The sequence below is a fragment of the Colobus angolensis genome, unplaced genomic scaffold, assembly GCF_000951035.1.
Source record: "Colobus angolensis palliatus isolate OR3802 unplaced genomic scaffold, Cang.pa_1.0 Scaffold99, whole genome shotgun sequence".
In the NCBI taxonomy this organism is placed as follows: Eukaryota; Metazoa; Chordata; class Mammalia; order Primates; family Cercopithecidae; genus Colobus; species Colobus angolensis.
In genome coordinates this window covers 1,417,732-1,439,207 of record NW_012123931.1, presented here as the reverse complement: position 1 = coordinate 1,439,207, position 21,476 = coordinate 1,417,732, and the positions used below count along the sequence as shown (strand labels likewise).

Genomic DNA, 21,476 nt, shown 5'->3' with positions numbered 1-21,476 from the left:
CTTTATTGGCAAAGCTCAGATCCTTTGATAGATCTCAATCCCATCATGGCCCTTCAAAAGAAGAATTTAAGCTCACCTTTTATATAGCTTTTCTGATAGCCATAATTTCTGCATTAAAAATCTGAGGGACTACAAAGTCCCTATGCATGCTAGTTAGGAATTTCTTAGAACCTCTCTTCCATTTACCATACTGTTTCCCATGTTCTTTTGAGTGTTTTTCATATTGATGGTTGGATATCATTACAGCAGTTACTTTTGGCTGTTTTTAGGTCTTCAGCCCCTACTGGGATACCTCTTCTATATTTTTCAGAGTAACCAGTGTCATTTCATAATTGTTTATTATACGGCTTAAGATATAAGCACCATATACATATTTCAGTAAAAGCAAAGTTTGAAGCTGTTTTCAATTTAGGAAACACATCCTCTATTTATAAGCAATTTGATGTGTATAGTTTCATATCAGCAATCAGTGCAGTTTCCTTTTTGGAGTATGCAACTAGTAAGTTCCTTTCACTGTATGTTGCCAAATTGAGCTTTGTTATGTTCTCATCTCGTTGTGTGACTTGGATGTTGACTGGTTGCAGCCTGGAAGCAAAAAAAACTGTTCTAGAGCCTATCAGAAAAGGAGAGGCAGCTTTACAAATGGCATCTCCCCACAGCCCTCCATTGCATTTGTTGTACGTCTGGTTGTCTCTGTTGGTTTTTCTGCTTTCTTGTAGTCTCAGTTTCAGATGAGTGCCTCTTTTAGTGGGGAGTGGCAGTGGCAGCAGAGGAAACGTTTCCCTTGGCCCATCTTCAAGCAGCACTAAATGTGCGTCTCATAGGAACCTCTTTAGATTGAAAACTCATCATTTTATGTCTAAAATGCAAGTAGTTCATCAGTGAACTATGCTTCAGGTTAATCGTTAAGTACATATGTCCTCCAGTTTTCTCTTATTTTCATTCAAATTTACATAGGCCAAAACTAGCGAAGTTTTGGTGAGTGTACCGAAGGCTCAGGAATGGAATTCATTTTGACTCAAGCCTTGTGAGAAATAAATACTGCCTTTTAAAGTAAAAAAAGCTATAACATTAAGGGATAGAGAAATGCCTAATGAAAACAAATAACAAAATTTGATTAATTTACACTTTGGATTGCTTCTAATTTAGCTTGAGGACTGATACTATTTAGCAAAATGTGTGTGTGTACATGTGTGTGAATATATATCACACACGTAGTCAATAAAAAGGGGTATTTGGTAAGAGTGTTAAGTAGTTGACATACTTCTGTAATAAATGCACCCAAATTAAAATAAGCTATTTCTCTTCTTCCCCCCGCCAACTTTTGTGCTCACCTTCATTCTCTAGTACTATGCCCCAAAAGCAAATACGTCAGTAAACTCTGAGAACCTTTGAACAGGCAGTTTGCTGTAATACAGCATTTATATTTATGACAGACATTTATGATATATTAATATATTCCAGATGTAATGGCCATCAGAATTCAGCAAGCTGAATTAAGTTGCCAAATGTTTGAATAGTGAATTAAAAACTATAAGCATTGAACTGAAGAGAAACCAGATACAAACAAATACAAATATAAACCAAGGCAAATACAAACCAAAGCTTATGATAGAGTTGGGAGGGTGATTTCAAGGGAAAGGGGTAAGATGAGGTGTACTCAATACATTTTAACTGATACCTGCTGTCTGTCAAGCACCGTTCTAGATGATACAAGGGTGAAGGACAGATGGGTACAATTTGTGCTCTCAAGGTGTGTTGAGACAGGTATAGCTATAATTGCAACCGTTTTGATAAATATTCTGTTAGAACCATGCACTGGGAGATGTGTGTGTCCACCAGGGGCAGCTGATCTAGCCTGAAATGGTCAAGAATGGCTTCTAAAAGGAAGAGGTAGCATTTAAGCTTCATCTTAATGAGCAACAAGGAGTTCCCAGGCATTTGAAGAGAGCATTCTAAAGAGAACAGCAGAGGCAAAGAAATGAAAGAATATGTGGTCCATTTCGGTATAACAGTTCTATATTGTTCATGGTTCACAAGGGGTAATGAGATCTGAGGCTGAAAAGGAGGAACAGCTTGGTTCATCGGGGTCTCACTTGCCTCATCCTGATTTTAAGTAAGGCTATACCTTAGTCTGGTCTTTTGTTTTGTTTTGTTTTTTAAGACGGAGTCTTGCTCTGTCACCCAGGCTGGAGTGCAGTGGCATGATCTCGGCTCACGGCAAGCTCCGCCTCCTGGGTTCACACCATTCTCCTGCCTCAGCCTCCCGAGTAGCTGGGACTACAGGCACCCGCCACCACGCCCGGCTAATTTTTTGTATTTTTAGTAGAAATGGGGTTTCACTGTGTTAGCCAGGATGATCTCGATCTCCTGACCCCGTGATCCGCCCATCTCAGCCTCCCAAAGTGCTGGGATTACATGGTTTGTGTTTTTAATAAAAATAACCCTGGTAGTATAAAGAATGTATTAAGATGCAGGGAGAGTCAATAAATAAAATTTAGGGGGATAAGGCCCAAATTAAGACAGAAGCACTGCAGTGGGGTTGAAGAGGAGTTGAAGTATTCAAATAATGTTTTGGAAGTAAACTTGAAGTTTTGTGATTGATGGACTATAGAGGTGGGGCAAGGAAAGTTAATCCTCAGATGTTTGACCGGAAAAATTAGATGTCTGGTACCTTTTGCTATGATAGGAATGTAAGGGAAGATTAGATGGGCTGGGCAGGAAGGCAGAAAAGGTTTGAGACAGGTTGAGGATGGCGTGTCTCTGGAACTTGCAGATGGAAATGTGTAGGTCTGAGATGATAGCTCAGGTAGTGAGCTACAATGACTAATGAAGCCATAGCTGCTGTAGCCCACAGAGAGCCCAGCGAATGACTAAAGAATAAGGCTGAAGACAGAACCCTGGAGATCACTAACATCTCAGAGTCCGTGAAGAGAATGAAAAAGTGAACAGCTGGGGAAGTAGGAAGAAAACCAGCAGTGGGGCCTCTTGGAAGCCAGAGGAAGAGAGTTTTAAAATGATGTTTTTTAAAATTGCCTTCATTATTCTAGTTGTCTTCTTACTTTAAAAAGTTCATGTTACATTTTAAAAAATTAAGTTACTTTCCCAAATTTACATAAATGGAGTCTTTTTCTTCCTCATCTGACAGTGATCCTAATGGTCTAGTGTAAGAAAATATACTGATGATCCCCAAGCTTACTGAATTTCATAAACTTAAATGAGCTGGGTTTTCAGGTTCAGAGAAGTTAATGATATTTCCAATATCATTGTGGCAGCTGTTTCTAGTTTGAAGATGATTTATATATTAAATTTAAAAGGATGATGAAATACTTCTTGTGAAAGTTTCAAAGTACTCTATAAATGATAACTCATTTTTATACAAATGATAATCAAATGTTTTAACACTTACTCTGACACTGCATTTGCTTGTTTGCATATAAGCCAGTGGCATTGGGCTGTCAGCACAGAGCTGGTACCCAAAGACAGCAAAATTGACGATAGCGGAGAAAGTAAGACTCTGCAGCTGGAGAATGAAGCCTGGAGAAGCAGCTGAAATAAGGCACACCTATCGCATGCCTTTGTGTGTTCACTTTCCCTTTAGGTCTTTAATACCTTGTTACTCAAAGTGTGCTCCAAGAAGAAGCTGCACCAGCATCACCTGGGAACTTGTTAGAAATGCAGATTCTCAGGGTCCTCCCCAGATCTCCTGAATCAATCTGCATGTTATTCAGATCCTCAGGCAGTTCCTATATACTTGAAAGTTTGAGAACCACCATTCTAAAGAATTAATAGAGGGCTTGTAATGTTCTTTAATGACTGAGCCCTCTAGCTTTGCCATTTCACTGTCTCTAGGACAGCAAGATGTTTGGAAGCGGGGTGCGTATCATGCTCACTAGTTGGTTTATTTTCTTTTCCCTGAGGTGGGGTAGATAGAGATTAGAAGTGCAGATTCTGGAGTCAGATTGCCTGAATTCAAATCCAAGCTCTGTCATGTCTACCACATTTCCCCACTTATTGAGGGTAACTGCAGTGAGCAAGGATCCCCCTGCCACCATACTGATCCGTATTGGATGTGGAATTGAGCTACAGTAAGCCTTTAGGGATGTGTAGGTGTGTGTCATCATCATTATTTTTTGGTTATGGTTTCTTGGTCCTAGCTGAACCATCAATTATTGAAAAGTAGGTGAAGTGTGGATAACTTTTTAACTTTATCTAGTATAGAAATGCCCTGAATAAGGAATCATAGAAGACTTTTCAGCTTCACTGAAAAAAGTCTGTAACAGTTACGGTAACTCTCATTAAATTATACCATACTAAGCAATAATAGGAAATTTTTACCAGCAGTGCTTAGAGACCAGTACTGACTTTGTTTTCTACAGGGGGCAGCTGGCATTTTATGCTATGTGGGAGCCTATGTCTTCATCACTTACGATGACTATGATCACTTCTTCGAAGATGTGTACACGCTCATCCCTGCTGTAGTGATCATAGCTGTAGGAGCCCTGCTTTTCATCATTGGGCTAATTGGCTGCTGTGCCACAATCCGGGAAAGTCGCTGTGGACTTGCCACGGTAAGAAGTGTTGTCAGAACACGCGGGAGTATTTAGTCCACACTACTCTATTCTTGAACCTGAGACTCTTTGGCTCTTACAGTTGGAACAGAGTTAGCATTTAAACTTCTAGCAATTATCTCTGATAAGTTTTTTTAATCAAGAGTGTATTTAAAGTTATTTTTTCATTTGTATATAATTTTAAACAATGTTTTCTTACAGTTTGTCATCATCCTGCTCTTGGTTTTTGTCACAGAAGTTGTTGTAGTGGTTTTGGGATATGTTTACAGAGCAAAGGTATGTTGTCTACTGTAATTCACATAATGCCTTAAAAGGTGGTTTAAGTGTTTCAAGTAAAATAGAACACATTCATTTTATCAGAGTAAACATTTTCTTTTGCCTTACTTGTTTAATCTGTATTTTAAATATCTAAAGTTAATTGCCAAATATTTACATATCAAGATTCCTCACCACATTTAATATAGCAGAGTATTATATATGTATTGTTCTTGATTATAGGTATTTATAGCTGCAAATGAATAATTAGCTGAGAAGTTTGTTCAGATTTCCTCAGCACATAGATTGCCTATATGAGGGGAGGCATAATTTTCTGATTTCTGCTTTAGAAGAACCAAACTCAGGATTTCGTTTTCCATTGTCTCTTTAAAAAATGCCTTGGTCCTGAACATAGAAAAAGATGTTGTGAGTTGTGATCCCACCTTCCACCCCTGTCCTGAGGAATAAGGGGTCCTGCCAACTTAGAACACCAAGGCAGCTGGTGCCAGCACTCCTTTCTTGCCCTTCATTTTTTTTTTAGTCATTTCACCATTCCTTCCTTTCTATTTTGCCTGATTTTGCTGTCTACCTCTAGTACCACTTAAGGCTAAATAGGCTGCTTTAAATTAATTAATATGGGCATAATTTTAGAGGCATGGTAAAGACATAATAGACTCATTCTCATTATAACTTAATGGTTTTAAGTCAAGGACATAATATATGCCAAGTTAATTTTCAGATCATTGATACGTAAGGTACTGTAAAGCTGTGCTAAAAAAAAAATGCAGTGGATTATGTCCCTACCTATGATCTGGTTATCAATTTTATCGACTTACTTTATTACTGTTGTAATTACCAGATAAGTCCAGTCCTCAGAGGGGCAAGGAGGATCTGGTACAAGCAAACTTTACTAAATGATACTTGCTTGCCATTTTAGTAATTGGCAGCAATGAGCTATGCAGCTTGTTTCCTGTCTCCTTTTTGCAATACATTGAACAGCAGCTTTTTCATTAAGTGCCACTTCTAAGGACTGATGTTTTTAAACCTGATTACTTTTGCACATTTAGCCAACTCTAAACATAGAATAAATAAAATGGAAATAATGTTGGCATTTGTCCTAAAAGTATCTTACAGGAGCTTCAGAGTTGTTTTGTTTTACCTCCTTTAGGACAAGAAAATGAGTAGTCTTCTGAGAAACTTATTTGTAAAAGGAAGGCATCCATTTATAATTTAGGACATCTATCCCAAGCCTCAACTTTTCTCCCTTTTGAATACATTGTTAGCCTGCCATTTTGCACACAGTCTTCTCTTTGAATGCTTTAATCTATGTGGTATATGTCTGAATTTTTACCTGTCACTTTTCTCCCTCCTGCCTTCATCTGTATGTATATGAAGATGAAGGCAGGAAGGGAGAAAACGTTACAAGAAATTCATAGAGATCTGGCAACTTGCAAACATTTCATGTAAGTATTTTAGTAGGAGCCTTGACTAATGTTACTTTTGCTGGTATTTTTGAGGGACTGAATTCTTTGTTCTGATTCAGGTGGAAAATGAGGTTGATCGCAGCATTCAGAAAGTGTATAAGACCTACAATGGAACCAACCCTGATGCTGCTAGCCGGGCTATTGATTATGTACAGAGACAGGTGAGCTTTCTTGAGGCAGATTTGTTTTTGAGGACCAATCACTATTGGGTCAACATTAATTGTGATTTCTGTGTAAATTAGCCATGTCCCTTCACATCCATGGCTATCCTGATGTGACCAATATTTTTCCCCAGCCTTCACCCTTGAAAAGTTTATTTCATCACCTAGCCAGATAAGAAACACCTTGAACTTTTTTTTATCATCTGACTTCCCCTTCCCTGACCCCAGTCTGTACTCTCCCAAAGTACTTAGCCAAAGGGGTGATGATGCAGGAGAGAGGTATGTGTCACAGGAAAGGTGGGAGGAAAGGTGGGAGTCCAGATAGACTCCAGGGGAGGTGGGAGGTCTATATATACTTTTAGAAAACAAGATCAGAGAAGACAACAGACAAACCTGTCAAAAAAAAAAGTTGTTATGGACAGTTTCATGTACACGAAAGTAGAAAGAATAGCATAATAGATGTTTGCACCCTGACCCTGTCTCAATAATATCAACTTTTTGTCAGTCTTAATTGCCCCCACTTATTTTTTGCTTCATTATCTTAAAGCAAATCTCAAATTTTTTAAGACAGAATATTTTAAACACTTTGTCATTGGAAATATTTAACTTGGAACCAGATATTTAACATGTAAGACATAAAGTTTTTCCTTAGTTAGAAACTACCCCTTACAGGCAGTGAACTTTTCTCTCTTTTTTTTTTTTTTTTGAGACGGCAGAATTTCACCCTTGTTGCCTAGGCTAGAGTGCAATGGCATGATCTTGGCTCGCTGCAATCTCCACCTCCTGGGTTCAAATGATTCTCCTGCCTCAGCCTCCTGAGTAACGGGGATTACAGGCATGCGCCACCACACCCAGCTAATTTTGTATTTTTAGTAGAGAGAGGATTTCTCCATGTTGGTCTGGCTGGTCTTGAACTGCTGACCTCAGGTGATCTGCCTGTCTCGGCCTCCCAAAGTGCTGGGATTACTTGCGTGAGCCACTGCGCCTGGCCTGGCAATGTACTTTTCGTATGGGGGTTCTGGAGCCACTAGCCATGCCTGGCTGTTTACATTGAAATTTAAAAGGCAGTTTTCTAGTCACACTAGCCACAATTTAAGTGCTCAGTAGAGCTTCATGTGGTTAGTGGCTACTATATTGGATCATGCAGACTTTCCATTATTATAGAAAGTTATATCAGACATCGCTGGTCTAGAGTGGCTTATTTTAAAGCTCTGTAGTACATGGAACTTCAGGTGTTTGGGTTTTGTGAGGAATAATACCTGTTCTCTTCTAGCTGCATTGTTGTGGAATTCACAACTACTCAGACTGGGAAAATACAGATTGGTTCAAAGAAACGAAAAACCAGAGTGTTCCTCTTAGCTGCTGCAGAGAGACTGCCAGCAATTGTAATGGGAGCCTGGCCCACCCTTCTGACCTCTATGCTGAGGTGAGTCTCTTGGCCAAGACTTGAGTCTAGCCTGATTAACCTGTTTTTCACCATGTCCTATCACCATCTGGGACTTCTTTTCTGCCACCTTTTGCTTGTCTTTAATGTCATTTGTTTTATTGTAAATTATAAAATGCATTTTCTTTTGCTTTAATTACATGTCTGTAAATTATACCAATCATGGAATCTTTTTTCCCCTCTTTCAGTTTCTGTCATTTTCCTTTCTGTCAGTGGGTAGTAACCTGTGAATCTGCAGCTTTAACTTTTAAAGAAGACTTCTAATGAGGATGACTGTGTTTGTTACAGGGGTGTGAGGCTCTAGTTGTGAAGAAGCTACAAGAAATCATGATGCATGTGATCTGGGCTGCACTGGCATTTGCAGCTATTCAGGTAAGCACAGCTTGCCAAGGAGTTCTATCAGAGTGAGTTGGTTCTCTGATGTCAGCCCTGCATGGTTTTAATCCCCATCACAGTGAATCTTTGTGTATGTAGGTAATGTGGAAGTGACTGAGGTACTGGCCTCCGGTTTCCCATTTCTTCTTGTCTATACACCTAGACCCGGAATGGTCTAAAGAAACCAGAAATCTGGATGGGGAGGGACTATGTGTTGAGGGAACTCCTTGTCTTACTGTCTTTCTTGATTAGTGAGTGACTTGTTCAAAACGTAAATGAACTGTTGTCATAGTGTATTCTTGGAAGATATTTTAATAGAATGTCACAAAATTTTTAAAAATTATACTTCTTTCTTTCAGTTTGGGAATACAAAGCTTTATTCGGTGTTTTTGTATGCTAGTTCTCCCTCTAGTTCTTGTTTTTCTGTCCTCACGGGTTTTATGTATTCATATATCTAAATCAAGAACTGGTACTACAGCACTGGTCTCTTGCACTAAATGCAACAACTTTTAAAAATAGAGACAGGGTCTCACTCTGTCACTCAGGCTTGAGTGCAGTGACATGATAATAGCTCGCTGTGACTTTGAACTCCTGAGCTCAGGTGATCCTCCTACTTCAACCTTTCAAGTAGCTGGGACTACAAGCACAGCCCACCACACCCGACTAATTTTTTATTTTTATTTTTATTTTGTTTATTTATTTATTTATTTATTTTTGCAGAAATGTGGTCTCATTTTGTTGTCCAGGCTGGTCTCAAACTCCTGGCCTCAAGCAGTCCTCCTGTCTTGGCCTCCTAAAGTGCTGGGATTTACAGGTGTGATCCACTGCACCCAGCTTATGCTTTCTTGGCTTTGCTTTTCTTTTTTTTTTTTTTGAGACAGAGTTTTGCTCTTGTTGCCTAGGCTATAGTGCAGTGGTATGATGTCGGCTCACTGCAACCTCTGACTCCTGGGTTCCAGTGATTTTCCTGCCTCAGCTTCCCAAGTAGCTGGGATTACAGGTGCCCGCTACCATGCCCAGCTAATTTTTGTATTTTTAGTGGAGATAGATTTTTACTGTGTTAGCCAGGTTGGTCTTGAACTCCTGACCTCAGGTGATCCACCTGCTTCGGCCTCCCAAAGTGCTGGGATTACATGCGTGAGCCAACGTGCCTAGCCTCAGCTTATGCTTTCTTAAGCCTGAAACTTATTTCAAGAGCTAAAAGAGCTGGGTGTGATGGGTTACATCTATAATCCCAGCACTTTGGGAGACAGAGGCAGTAGGATCCCATGAGGTCAAAAGTTTGAGACCAGCCTGGGCAATGAGACTCCATTTCTACCAAAAAAAACTTTTGTTTTAAAAAAGAAAAATGTAGATATCTTTTAATTGTTAGATAAAACCAGTGTAATTGCTAGTTTAAATGTAAGTTGCTTGAATTGCTTGCTCTTTGTATATTTGATTAGAAGCTAGTGTATTTAATGGGAAAGGCGAAAGGATGATTGTTTACTTTGCTGATATTCAGACAGCCCTGAAATGATTCATTAAAAAGTCTACCTCTTTATTTGCCATGGTCTTTGCCCTTCTAAGTATTTACTTTGCAGCTCTGCATAGCAATAATCTGATGATCAGCAGGGATTTATTTCATATTTTGATTATTTGTGCAAACACATTCATTTAGCTAAAAATAATGAAATATGAGGAAGGTCTCTTTTCCCAAATAGAATTCTGATCTGTGTATTCTTAATGATTTTATGTTCAGTAATAAAGCCACATGTATTACCATGCAGCGAAAAAGCTTTGGAACTGTATGGTACTTGTGGTCATGAAATATGCAACATGTATGTAGAAGACTGATAAAAATAATCACTTTAGTTATGTCCCTCATCTAGTTAAGCAGCTTAGCCTGCCAGATATTTCTTTATTAAATGTTTTTCAATAGGGGCTAATAAATATTTTAACTAGTCTCTTAATTTAAATATGACTGCCATACGTGTTTTATACTTAAGTCACCCTGACTTAAGTAAAAGCTGATAAAGCTTGATTTTTTTCAGTTCAGCAAGGCTGCTTAAGTTTAGGGATACAGAACTTTCACAGACTCAAAACCTAGTGGTTTTGAAAATTTTAAAAACTTGGGTTTTAAGGGGAGAAAATTTATCTGAAATAATAAAAGAATTTTCCCTAATTGTTTTTAAGAGTACCTGTAAACATTCTAAGCTTTTGGTATTCAAAATCTGATAGATTGGTGCCCTGGGTGTGGAAAATCTGAACAAAGGCAGAAATAACTGAAAGATCAGTGAGCTTTTGTACTTGTACACTAATCCTAATATAGAAATTTAGAACGGGAGAGGATGGTTGGAGATTCTCCAGTCTTGGCCCTCTTTGTTTAGGCACAAAATTTAGGGCGAGCAAGGATAGCGTGACATGACCATCACACACACAGTGGCAACACTGAAGACCCCTGCCTCTGTTGTACTCTGCCTCCAATTACAAGATTAAATTCCTAAATTTTGTCAGGAAACCTGACAGTGAATTGACACTTTAGCTGGATAAAATAGAGAGGTAAGATGGCCGAGTTGAGTAGTTACAATAGAGATTGATTTTTGTCTTATTTTGGAAAGCCTAAAATATTTATGATATGGCCCTTTAAGAAAATGTTTGGTGACTCTTGCTCTAGTCCATTAAATAATCAAGATTTGGGTAGGACCAAAGTGACCAAGAAAGAAAAACCTGAAAAATACCAATTAATTATTATAACAGGACTTTTGAATATAAAAGAATGAGATTTTAAAAGTTTTGATATACCCCTTATTAATTAGCAGGATATTTCACTTCTTTGACGTAGCCACTCTCTTAACTCATGATCAATTATGAATTTTATATTTAAAGAGTCTAGTTGTAATAATTGACAAAAATCTAGGTTTTGATTTGTCAAGCTCCTGAGTAACTGCTGTGAGTAAGGCTCTCTCTCTGCAAAGGCAGTATGGGGAAAATGTTCTAAGTCTTTACTTTGGAGTCTCATGAAGTTGGCATGTCCTCAAGATAGAACAATCAAGAGCAGACTTCATAGAGAACTGTTTCCCAAGGCCATGTTGCTTTTTTCCTGGTCTATATGCCACATGTGAAGCCAGTGGAGAGGGCCCTTTCCTCCTCCTCCTCCTTAATTACCAGTTATTCATTAAAATGAATAACTTCCTCCTCCTTCCCCTCACACCCTGGCCAACATTGCAAAATGTTATATAAATGAACTCATATAGTTTGCAACCTTTTGTACCTTCTTAAAAACAAATTAGTGTATTTTGGATATAGATCTGTCTTCTTAATTTCATGTCTGCATAGTATTCCATTTTATAGGCATACTTTAATCAACATTAATGGGCTGTTTATAGCAAAAATTTATAACCATGAAATTACAGTATCAATATATGAATGAATTTTGATAGGTATTTCCAGTTTTTTCTCAGAAAAGAGTGTTTCTAATGTGCAAAAGTTCTTATTTTTGTATAAGAATGCCTATTTCCCCTTACCACCACCTGCATGGTATATCATAGAACATTTTACTTTGCCAGTCAGTTTTTTAAATCACCACTTGTCATTTTTTTTGCAGTTTTTGCAGTTGCTAGGTGTTATATTTGGGCTAAGTGAAGTTTAATTCTCATGCCTTGAATATTGCAAGAGAGTATTTCATTGCAAGAAATAATGTTGGAGATAAAATATTTGTGTAATGTTTCTAAGTCTGTTGTTGGAGTATTTCAAAAATCAATGGAATTTCAGTATAACAGGCCTTTGGAAATGAGCCTGTAATACTTAATGGTGAGGATAAGAAATTATTGTGTAGAGCTTAATGTTCTTAAGCAGACTGATTCCCAAGCATGAGTAGAATTTTATCAAGTTTATTTGTTTCAAAATCAATACAAGTTGATTTCATTGAAATAAACAAATTGGGAAAGAAATACTTTTTTCAGATCTCATTTTGAGAATGCTGACTCCTGTAATAGAAGTTAACCAATTGAAAGGAATGTGGGGAGGTGGGGGTGGGAAGAGAGATTTTTTTTTCCCTAGCAAATCAGTCATTTCTGAGCTTAGCATTTTTATTGCTCAATTTAACATTGCCTGGGAACATAATTGCATTTAAGGTTATAGCTGTTCTAACAATGTTTTGATGTACAGAGAACAGAAATGTATTTCTCTAGGAATTAGGTACTTCATCGGTCTAGAATTGACTTAAATTGTTTAGTAAACTTTAAATAATATTCACCTCTTAAGTGTGTTTAAAGTACTTTGCACTAGTAAGCACTCAGCAAATTGTGAAATAGTGAAACTGATGGGTTTGAGCAGGAAATGTGTATCCCGAATGGGCAGAATATAGCTTAATGTGAGGGTAGAAATTGGAGTGGGTGACTTTATACCGTGGAGAGTTCAGACTGGGGACATCCTTATGTGTATGTTTGTCTTAGTAGTAGTTAATCTTCCACTTCAAACTTCGAGAGTCTGTTTATGGATTGGGTACATTTTGCAGAAACTAGATTGACCCACATATGTACAGAGGACCCTGTCTTTTAAAATCAGATAACTGAGGCTTGTCCCCATCAATGAGAAGTTAGAACAGCAAATTATCTCACAAAAAAATTTATTTTGTGAGAAGGTAGGTCAAAAATTCTAGAATCATTTTCTCTTTAATCCAGCTTAATCCTTTTGCTTATCCAAAATAACATGGCTTGACTTTATTACTACTCCAATATGCTACCACAGAAGGATTAGGACTTATTAAAATAAAATGATGAAGGAAGAGTGACCCTTCAAAAATAATATGTATACAATACCACAGAACCATGGATTTCAAAAATGGTAAATGTGAAGGAAACAAAAACCTTCCAACTGCATTTTTTTGGCATCAGAATTGGTTTTCCACCATAGGGCTATTCACATACTGAATTTTGTGGACTGTTGTAAAGCCTATTGCTCCAAAAACTGAAAGGCCTGAAGAGACCACCATTAAGCACACACATTCTTGCTCATTCTACTCCCCAGGCCTTTGCTGTTGAGAATGGTAGCCACTAGTCACATGTGTCTACATTTAAATTAAGTTAAATAAGATAAAAAGTGCAACTCCTTAGTTGCAGTAACTGTATTTCAGGTGCTCAGTGCCATATGTGGTATGTCTCCATCGCTGCAGAAAGTTCTTTTGGAGAGCACTCGCTAGACTAGTAGTGGGGATGCCAAATAAGAGAGACTTGATTCCCTGCTGGCTTTACAAAGAGTTCCTGGGAGGGAAGCTGAAGCTTAGGAGTTAGGTCTTTAAAAAATAATGTACTCATAAGAAATTCCTTCTGTCACTGTTGTTACTGCCTTTTTGATGATTTGAAGTCATTGAACTTCGAAACAGCTCTGTTACCAACAAAGAAATACACACCTGCCGTGAGAGGGTTTTCAGCCTTTCTTCCCCATTGTTTTCTTTCAACAGCTGCTGGGCATGCTGTGTGCCTGCATTGTGTTGTGCAGAAGGAGTAGAGATCCTGCTTATGAGCTCCTCATCACTGGTGGAACCTATGCATAGTTGACAACTCAAGCCTGAGCTTTTTGGTCTTGTTCTGATTTGGAAGGTGAATTGAGCAGGTCTGCTGCTATTGGCCTCCTGAGTTCATTTAGTTAAAGCACATGTACACTGGTGTTGGACAGAGCAGCTTGGCTTTTCATGTGCCCACCTACTTACCTACCTACCTGCAACTTCCTTTTTCCTTGTTCTAGCTGACTCTTCATGCCCCTAAAATTTTAAGTACGATGGTGAACGTTCTAATTTCAGAACCAATCACAAGTCATGTAGTGTGGTAGAATTAAAGGAGGACACGAGCCTGCTTCTGTTACCTCCAAGTGGTAACAGGACTGATGCCGAAACGTCACCAGGTCCTTTCAGTCTTCACAGTGGAGAACTCTTGGCCAAAGGTTTTTTGGGGAAGGAGGAGGAAACCAGCTATCTGGTTAAGGTTAACACCAGATGGTGCCCCTCATCAGTGTCCTTTTAAAAAATATTTACTGTAGTCCAATAAGATAGCAGCTGTACAAAATGACTAAAAAAGATTTTAGAATCATACGATGTATATCTTGGTTCATCTTCAAAATCAGAGACTGATCTTTGAAACTAGTGGTTTTTAATCAAAGCTGGCTTTATAGGAGGAGTATAGTGTATGCACTGCTGTTTTAAAAGAATTAGTGTGAGTGTGTTTTTGTATGAATGAGCCCATTCATGGTAAGTCTTCAGCTTGTTGGAAATAATGTACCCACGTAGACTAGCAAAATAGTATGTAGATGTGAACTCAGTTGTAAATAGAAAAATCTAATTCAATAAACTCTGTATCAGCCCCCAACATGTCATTTTTCATTATTTTGGGGATATTTCAGTTCCAGAGCAGCAGTGTCGTGTTTTCTTTGTTGGTGCTGTCTATAGTTCATCATGATTTGCATGTGTTTTCCTTACAGCTGTTGCCAGATTCTAAAGGCCTTGATATTCAAAAAAACCATAAATGCTTTCAGTCCAGTATATCCTAGAAATATAGAACTCTACTTTGTGCAAGGCACTGGGGATACAGTGGCGATACTGTCCTTGTCTTCAAGGAGTTTGGAGTCCTAGTATAGGAGACTTACATAGGAGCAGATAATTTTCAAACGGTGCAGTGGTTGTAGTAATAGAATAGGAGTCCAAAGGGAAGTCCCGGAGAGGTCAGGGGTGACTTCCTGGAGATACGCAAGCTTGGAGGCTGGATAGGCTTTGTTGAAAGTTGGTACACAAGAGTGTGAAACAAAATTGTGTGTGCAGGGAGCTTAAAATCCAAGGCTGGGGAAAGAAGTTGGAGAAGCAGGAAAACCCAGGTCCTCTAGTGTCTTATGGAACATCCTGTGGAGGTGAGACCTGACTTGTAGGTGGAAGCAGCTCTTCAGAGGTTTGATTTGGAAGGTGAACTGAGAAGAAGGTGGTGATGCAAGCTGGCCGTGCTGGAGCCAGGATGAATTGGCGTGACTGGGCTTCAGTTAGGCTGGTGTAGCAGTTGATAGAGCTTAGCAGTGGGCAGCAGGGCACTGTTGGGGGTGGTAGTGAGCGGTGGATTCTGGCTGTTTGGAGGCAGGATGGTAGTGGAATTCGATCACTGATTGGACGTGGGACAGAGAAGGGAGAAGACTCATCTAGGATGAGTCTCAGGTTTCTGGCTCAGTCAACTGGGGAAACAGTCACAGAGATAGGGAATAGTTAGAGAACACATCTGGGGGTGTGAGCTCATGGTCAGTTTTGGGCTCATGAGTTTTGAGATGCCCAAATATGCAAATCTGTCCCACCTGAAAATGGAGAAGACACAGGAAAGGAGAGGAGTAAAAATTAACTCCTCTTCACAAAGTGGAAGTTACCAGAACGTTTGTGATTTCAGAGGCCCCAAGGGATTTATCATGTGGCTACTGACCCATCCCACCTCTTGCCCCTGCCTGTTGCACAGTGGGCAAGAATGTTTGTGACCTTTCACTACTACCACCTCTCCCCAGCATGGTCCCCCCAGTTTTCAATATGAACCGTCCTGTGGCAACTTGTCACAGACTGGCCCTGAGGTGAGCAATATTTGGACGGTGATGTTGGTTGCCCTCCACTCTTTCTACAGAACAGAATGGGGCCTCTAGAGTGGGAAATGGCTTTGAGAAATGTGCCAAGCAGTAGCCTTGTCCTTGAACTTGCCCAAGAGGATAATTCTCCACACCCTTCCGGTACTCAGTCCTCAGTTTGCCTGGTGAGAGAGCAGCCTCCTCCCGTGTGCTCTGCCAGCTGGACCCAGACTGGCTGTATTAGCAGTGAGACCAAAAAGATGGGGGTGGGGAGGTAGCTCTGAGGTCTGGGAAACCTGGCACAGTTGTCCTGGAAATGCCTTTTTCTCTTGCCTGGGAACCACTAGAAGAGGAATGTTGTCTGTGTTGGCCAGAGCCATGCAAATTCAACATCTCGTCTCTGCCTTTCCCCGTGCAACTGAGGCTCGGAGTTTGCATTACCCAGTGCTTATTCTTCAGAGAGCAAAAGCGCTGCTCGTCATGTCTGAAATTTAGTGAGCGAGCTCACCCACTAGACTGGTGTTTCCCACCCATGGCTGCACATTGGAAGCACCGGGGCACTTTGAGAACTACAGATGCCTGGGTCCCAGAGCTTCTGAGGTGGTCTAGGGTGTGTCCAGGACACAGCCCCGGCTGAGGACCACTGCTATATCATATTGCCTCTTTTAAAAAAGTTAATTTTACTTGGAAATGATTTCAAACCTACAGAAAAGTTGCAAGAATAAGAACTGTACACGTGAGGCTCAAATATCCTTTGCCCAGATACACCTATTAACATTTTGTCTCATTCTGTCTGTCATGTGTGTTCTCAAATGTGTGTGCGTTCTCTCTCCCTCACCCCAAACCCCTGTCTCTTCCTCTCCCTCCCTCCTGCTGCCTCCACACCCGTCATGGCCTTTTGCAAAACCCTAATACCTCAGTGAGTACTTACCAAGAAGAAGCATCTCTGACGACTGCAGTACAGTTGTCAAATTCCATCCATCTAACACTGATAGAATACCTCACCACTCATATTCCTATTGGCCACGTTGTATCCTCTATAGCACCTTTCCCTCTGCGGTGCTGGATCTGGTCTGGATCAGGTAATCAACTGAGTTGTCATGTCTCCTTGGTCTTCTTTAATCTGGATCATTTCCATAGCTTTGTCTCTGATGATAGGAACAGTTTGTAAGGATACAGTTCGTTTTAGGTGGTGCTGCTTTTCTGCGTTGGTCTGTGATTTCCTCGTGATTAGATTTGGTTTTGCATTCCAGGTGGCTGAACCACTACCTGCGCCATGTGGGATGCCTCTCAGGGCATCCCATCTTAAGGCACACAGTGCCCATCTGCCCCTCAGTGGGGATGTTTGTTTTGGTCATCTAGTCCAAGAAGGAGGAAATGTGAACAGGAAGATTTTAATATAAATAATTAACCGTGTAGAAGGTAGTTAACTACTAAAAGCGATAAAAAAGCTCTAAAGCAGCTTAGTAGAGAACAGCTGTCACCCCTAGGGCTAAGGGAAGAAAACACAGAGAAGGAACTTGGAAACTCAGAGGAGATTCCCCAAGAGGGAGAGACCTCCAAGGAGTGGCTGTGGTTGCCCGGGATATGCTGCCTGTCCCGTGCTGGAGAATCAGCTCACTGGAGGTGCCCCCCGCCAAGCCACGGGAGCAGAGAGCTGCCACGGTGGGAAATGCTGCTGGGACCCATGCCAGACCAAAGGAGACAGAAGAAAAAGGTCATCTTCCTCCTCTAGCCTTGTGGGCCCCTTCAGAGCCCACTGTGGGTCAGGCTGGCAAAGGATAAAGGAGTGTGCAACGTCCCCTCTTCAGTGTGACAAGGAAGGGCAAGGTCAGGGGAGTTCGGAGCTAAGAGGCAATAAATGAATACCTGGCACACCTGGCCGAGGTGTGGCCACTTTCTCCATAGCATAGTTACTGTTTTTTTCTTTTCAACTAATAAGAAATCTCTGGAGACAGTGTCTCCATTTACATACCCTGTTCCTCATCAGAATCCCCGCCTCCCCACTCAAGTTCAGCAAATGTTGCTGATTCTGGCCTGATTCAATCTTTATCATGATTGCCAAGCGACGTTTCTGCAGTCCAGCACTCCTTCATTTGCCTGTCATCCCTCCCTTCTCCTTCACTTGTTTTCATACATCCACTATGGATTCCCATTTTTTCAACAGTCTACTTCATCATTGACCTTTAGGGGTGGGGGAAGAGTTCCTCAGATAGTTACAGACTTGGCCAGTGAGAGCCCCTTTTAGTTCCTCCTATATCCCAGCATTTTTGGAAGCACTCCCCTAATTTCTGATCTAATAAGATGTTCTGGGCCCCTGGGCACCAGCCCTGGATCAGTGTTTCTCCCGGGAGCCCTGGTCCTTGGCACTAGGTGCGCTTATTGCAACTGGGGTGTCTTTGCTTTTTGTCCTGTAGATTGACAGGGCTTGTCTTACTGCCTTTTTTAATTGTATTTTTTTTAAACAAAAGTAATTGGTGCTTTAAAAATGTAAACAATGCAGACATCTATAAAGAACAAAGTACCCACAGGGAAGTAAGTTCAACAGTGGCATGTGTGTTTGCAGACTCTACGTACACAAAAACAGACTTGGTGGTTGGTTTTGGTTTTTGCTTTTTGCTAATAGGAATTTTATCCTACAAGGTCCTCTTTCTGTCTTCCCAACATAGTCTGGTGCTTTTTCCATGTCGGACTGTAGAATTTGTCATTCGGTTGTGTTAGCTGTGTGAGTACATTAGTACCATGATTAACCAAGGTGTATAAAGGGCAGGCCTGCGCTGCCTCCAGTGCCTCCACTACTCGCCACAGTGACCATCTCTATACGCACACTGCAGTCATTTACAGTTTTTAAAATTAAAACAGTTTTTATTGAGATGAAATTCACATGGCATAAAATTAACGATTTTAGAGTAAACGGGTGGCCTTGAGTACATTCCCCATGCTGTGGAACCACTGCCTGTATCTAGTTTCAAAGCACATTCATCACCCTGTGTCATGTATTTTTACATGAACTCCAAGGGTAGATGCTTGATAGTTGGATTTACTCTGGATCGAAAGTCACATTTGGCTGGGCGCGGTGGCTCATGCCTGTAATCCTAGCACTTTGGGAGGTCAAGGCAGGTGGATCACTTGAGGTCAGAAGTTCAAAACCAGCCTGGCCAACATGGTGAAACCCATCTCTATTAGCAGGGCATGGTGGTGTGCACCTGTAGTCCCAGCTACTTGGGAGACTGAGGCGGGAGAATGGCGTGAACCCAGGAGGCAGAGGTTGCAGTGAACCGTGATCATACCACTGCACTCCAGCCTGTGCGACAGAGCAAGACTCTTGTCTCGGAAAAAAAAAAAAAAGTCATGTTGAAACATTTTCATGGATACATCTGGTTGCTCTCCAGAAAGATTATATCAGTTTCTGCTGCCACCAGCAGTGTATGAAATGTGCATTTCTTTACACCCTTGTCAACACTTTTTGTATGATCAGTTTTCATCTTTTCTTCCAGTCTGAGAAATGAAAATATGTGTTTATTTGACTGTTAGCTAGGGCCAGGATGCTTTTAAAAGTGTTTCAGCCATTTGTATCTTCTGAATTTTGTTACTGTCCTCTGCCCAGTTTGATTGGTTAATGGGTTTTTTTATTTCGGATCTTAACAGAGTTCACTTAGGAAACTTTTCTCTGAAGCTTAATGTCTGTAGCTATTGTGAATGCAGTGGTTTTCCTGAGTTATTTCCTAGTTGGTTGGTGTTGGTGTGTAACAGCACCTGCTTTTTGGGTGCATCCTTGCAGTTCTTGAAAATAACTTGTGTGTTGCACTTGGCTTTCTATTGCAGTGCCTGTGAGGTCTGTGAGGTCTCCTGAGGGTGTAACACAGTGACCTGGCAGAAACCTCCTATCTACTGAATACCTTTTTGAATGGTGCTGCTGCATTGCTGGTTGTGGGGGAGTCATACATAAATCCTGCTCTCCTGAATTTATCCAATGAAGAAAGTAAGACAGATGTAGAAATTACAGGGTAGAAAAGAGACTTGCTGATCTTTTTTGTTTTTTTCCTGAGACAGTCTTGCCCTGTCATCCAGGCTGGAGTGCAGTGGCACGATCTTGGCTCACTGCAACCTCCACCTCCTGGGTTCAAGCAGTTCTCCTATCTCAGCCTCCCACGTAGCTGGGATTATAGGCGTGCACCACCATGCCTGGCTAATTTTTGTATTTTTAGTAACCCTGTTGGCCAGGCTGGTCTCAAACTCCTGACCTCGTGATCCACGCACCTCGGCCTCCCCAAGTGCTGGAATTACAGGCGTGAGCCACCGCGCCCGGCCTGCTTGCTGATGTTTGTCATCCCCACCATCTGATAGGTAGTGGGCACTACCATCTGAGATAAGTCACTATGGTGCCATCAATGTTTTTTCAAACTTTTTAAAATGTTTAGCTGAATATCCTGTTAGCCAGGGGTTTCTCAGCTCTGGCTGCATATCAGAATCACCAGGAGAATGTTTCAAATATTTATGCGCAAGCTCAGTTTGCAGGGATTTGGTTTCAGTTTGTCTGAGGTGGGACTGAAACATCAGCATCTGAAAAGCTGCTCAGGTGACTCCGTTGAGCAGCTAGCTGGATTGAGAACCACTGCTCTGCAATATGTAAATTCTCCAAGTAGAGCTGGAAGTGGAGTGGGTGCCCCCTTTCTCCTCCCGTTGGCCCCTAAGAGGGCTCTACTAAGCACAGTTTGATAACCCCGGCAGCGAGCCCACTTGCTGGTGTTACCTTGTCCTGGGCTTGTGATGGCTCAAATGCCAGGATGGAGAAATAGGCAGACACTCGGGTACAGCCAGACCAAGGCAAGCAGGTGACCCTTATGCTGAGGTTCCTTGGCCTAGGAAAGGCTGTGAGAGAGCAGTTGGAATTAGGTGTTGCACACCAGTGGCGCGTGCTTCCAGTTTGGCCAAATGTGAGTTGCTGCTTTTCGTCACGACGGTGAAGGACTCACATAACCGCAGCTGTCCCAGAGGGCATGCTGAGTGAGGGTGTCTATGCCAAGCTCAAAGCTGCTGTTGAGTGTAGCCGAGATTCAGAGGTTGTGGGCCTTTTCCTTCAAAGTGGTATCCCTTGCTGGTAAGTCACACCTAACCATTGTCTAATTTGAACCTTAGGGGATAGCAATTTGCATAGGGGCATATTGCACCCATCTTACTGGTGCTGAAACAGGCCCAGAGAAATTGTGACTTGCCTAAGACCACCCAGTGAAGTGTGAGCCTGGATTCAGTCCCTGATGTTCTAATTCAGAGACCATGATTGTCCTCCTGCTTCGTGCTGTCTTTGAGTGGCCCTCTGTCAGGAAGAGGCTGCAGTTATTTATACACCCAATTACACGCTAACTCCCTCTTTATCTGGCACCATCTCTGCTGGGAAGGCCATCCATCCATGCAGTTGGTTCCCAGCAGCTGAACCAACTGGGATGAAGGGAGAATGGAGAAAGCTGCAGAGGCAGTGAATCTGACTTGGATTCATTTGTGGGCATTCTCCCCCTGGCATAAATTGTGACCCAAGAGTTGCTTTCAGTTCTATTCTCTAGCCACCTGAATGACTGGAGAACAGGCTCTGTTATCTAACACTTGTTACCCATCATCCTCCGGGGCC

General features: G+C 41.1%; 1 protein-coding gene across 1 annotated transcript in view; it reads left to right on the top strand.

Annotated features, from left to right (window-relative positions):
* The window catches only part of TSPAN3 (tetraspanin 3), a 64,369-nt gene extending 49,736 nt beyond the window's left edge, over nt 1-14,633 (top strand). Inside the window, exons 3-8 of the mRNA XM_011933008.1 lie at nt 4,380-4,571; nt 4,773-4,847; nt 6,370-6,471; nt 7,745-7,897; nt 8,204-8,287; nt 13,731-14,633. Of these exons, the coding sequence (XP_011788398.1) occupies nt 4,380-4,571; nt 4,773-4,847; nt 6,370-6,471; nt 7,745-7,897; nt 8,204-8,287; nt 13,731-13,823 (699 nt within the window). The 3' untranslated portion in view covers nt 13,824-14,633. The remainder of the gene's footprint in view (nt 1-4,379; nt 4,572-4,772; nt 4,848-6,369; nt 6,472-7,744; nt 7,898-8,203; nt 8,288-13,730) is intronic.
* The last annotated feature ends 6,843 nt before the right edge of the window (nt 14,634-21,476 follow it).